The sequence below is a fragment of the Phalaenopsis equestris genome, unplaced genomic scaffold, assembly GCF_001263595.1.
Source record: "Phalaenopsis equestris unplaced genomic scaffold, ASM126359v1 Scaffold000670, whole genome shotgun sequence".
In the NCBI taxonomy this organism is placed as follows: Eukaryota; Viridiplantae; Streptophyta; class Magnoliopsida; order Asparagales; family Orchidaceae; genus Phalaenopsis; species Phalaenopsis equestris.
Genome location: NW_018165110.1, coordinates 323096 through 324727, shown reverse-complemented (window position 1 = coordinate 324727; position 1632 = coordinate 323096). Strand labels below are relative to the sequence as shown.

Here is a 1632-nt window from a genome sequence, read left to right as displayed (position 1 = left end):
TGTAGGAATTGGGAACTATCGATGCAAATACTGAAATCATTAGGCGGCAAAGTGAAAATGGTTATATTTTTATGTATCCATTTTTAATCATCCATTCCAAACTCCACTGGTTTTGGTCAGCTTTGAGAGTCCAGTATGACCACCCAAAGGTCGCCCTCCCATACACATCAAGCTGGGCCGATCCAAACCGTTGATAATCATTCTTTGAAGCATCCTGGACATCCATATCATCCACCCATTCACCTATATGCTCTAGAGGGTTAGGGCTGCAAAGACTTTTAGCAGTGATTTTAAGACAATGAAAGCATGTTTCATACCAACAAAGATGAGAGGGCCATTTGAAATCATGAGAGAACTGAGAGCAGGAGCACGATTGTTATATATATAGTCGATATTTTGTTGCACCGACATGCCTTCAAAGATGCTTGAGAAGACATTGTAGTAATGGACGTCGACGACCGAGCCGGAGAAGCCGCTTGCAAATTGGATGAGCTCTTTGGGATCACCGATCGATAAGCGATTCGACATGATGACGTGCACGTTGGAGTACTTCCTAACTGTATTGTAGCCAACTCTGTAGTACTTCTTGAGGGTATCTAGAGTGACTCCGGGAGCTAATGGTTCGTTGATCAGCTCGATTGCATATAGGCTCGTTCTATTGGCATATCTGCATGCAGAATAATGGGCGGTGCATGAGTATTGCTATACCTCATTCTAGGATTGTAAATGAGCTCAATTTTTCAAGCTTGACTCGAGCTCAATTCAAGTTTTTATCTGAATCAAACTACCCGTAGCTTGTCAAACACAAAGTTTCATTTGATCAAGTTAAGGTCAACACTGAAATTAGCAATACCTGGAAGTTAGGAAGTCAACGACAGCAGTTGACTGACGGATGTCATCATAACTCTGACCCCATGACTGTAATCCATCCCTTGTTCCACTGTGCTCCCAGCCATTCTGCGAGCTCGGCATAGCATGGATATCTATGATCACCTTTAAGTTGTACTTCCTATATTGAAAAATGAAAAAAAGAAATAAAAATCAAATTTTTATGGAAGACAGAAGTTCATATGTGTATGAAAAACTTAATTTTTAGCTTACTCCGCCCAAGAGAAGGCATTATCCAATGCGTGCAACGATCCACCAACAAATGGACGAGGTGGATTTGGATCAAAGCTTATCCACCACCCAACTGGAATCCTCACCCCATTCAATCCATTCTCAGACACGAACTTGAAGTCTTCTTCCACAATGAAACTCTCCCAATGCTTCTGCAAGCACCATGAATGCAAGATTCCAGTCTCAGGCACACCTTTGTGTTTAGTATTAAAAACATCCGGACCTAAGTTGGGTCCGGAGGGGCAACCATTCCCCATCCTGAATTTTAGACTTTAAGCTAACCATAATAACATTTATGTCTTTCATCCGCCTTAAAATATTGCTCTGTTTTCTTATGTTGCCCTAACCGACGGCAAAATCTTCGCGGAGGATGCATAGAGGTGAGATAGTGGTTAGGAAGATGAAAATGTAGGATGATAGATGGAAGCGTTTCAAGAAGGAAGAGGCGATATATTATGATCATGGAGATGACCGACATTGTAGCGAAATGAGTAATGGAAGAGCCCGCGGATG

General features: G+C 42.0%; 1 protein-coding gene across 1 annotated transcript in view; it reads right to left on the bottom strand.

Annotated features, from left to right (window-relative positions):
* The window catches only part of LOC110030167 (glucan 1,3-beta-glucosidase A-like), a 3956-nt gene continuing 2324 nt past the window's right edge, over positions 1 to 1632 (bottom strand). The window contains exons 6-7 of the mRNA XM_020732765.1: positions 318 to 667; positions 1 to 243 (exon numbers count right to left, since the gene is read on the bottom strand). Of these exons, the coding sequence (XP_020588424.1) occupies positions 62 to 243; positions 318 to 667 (532 nt within the window). The 3' untranslated portion in view covers positions 1 to 61. The remainder of the gene's footprint in view (positions 244 to 317; positions 668 to 1632) is intronic.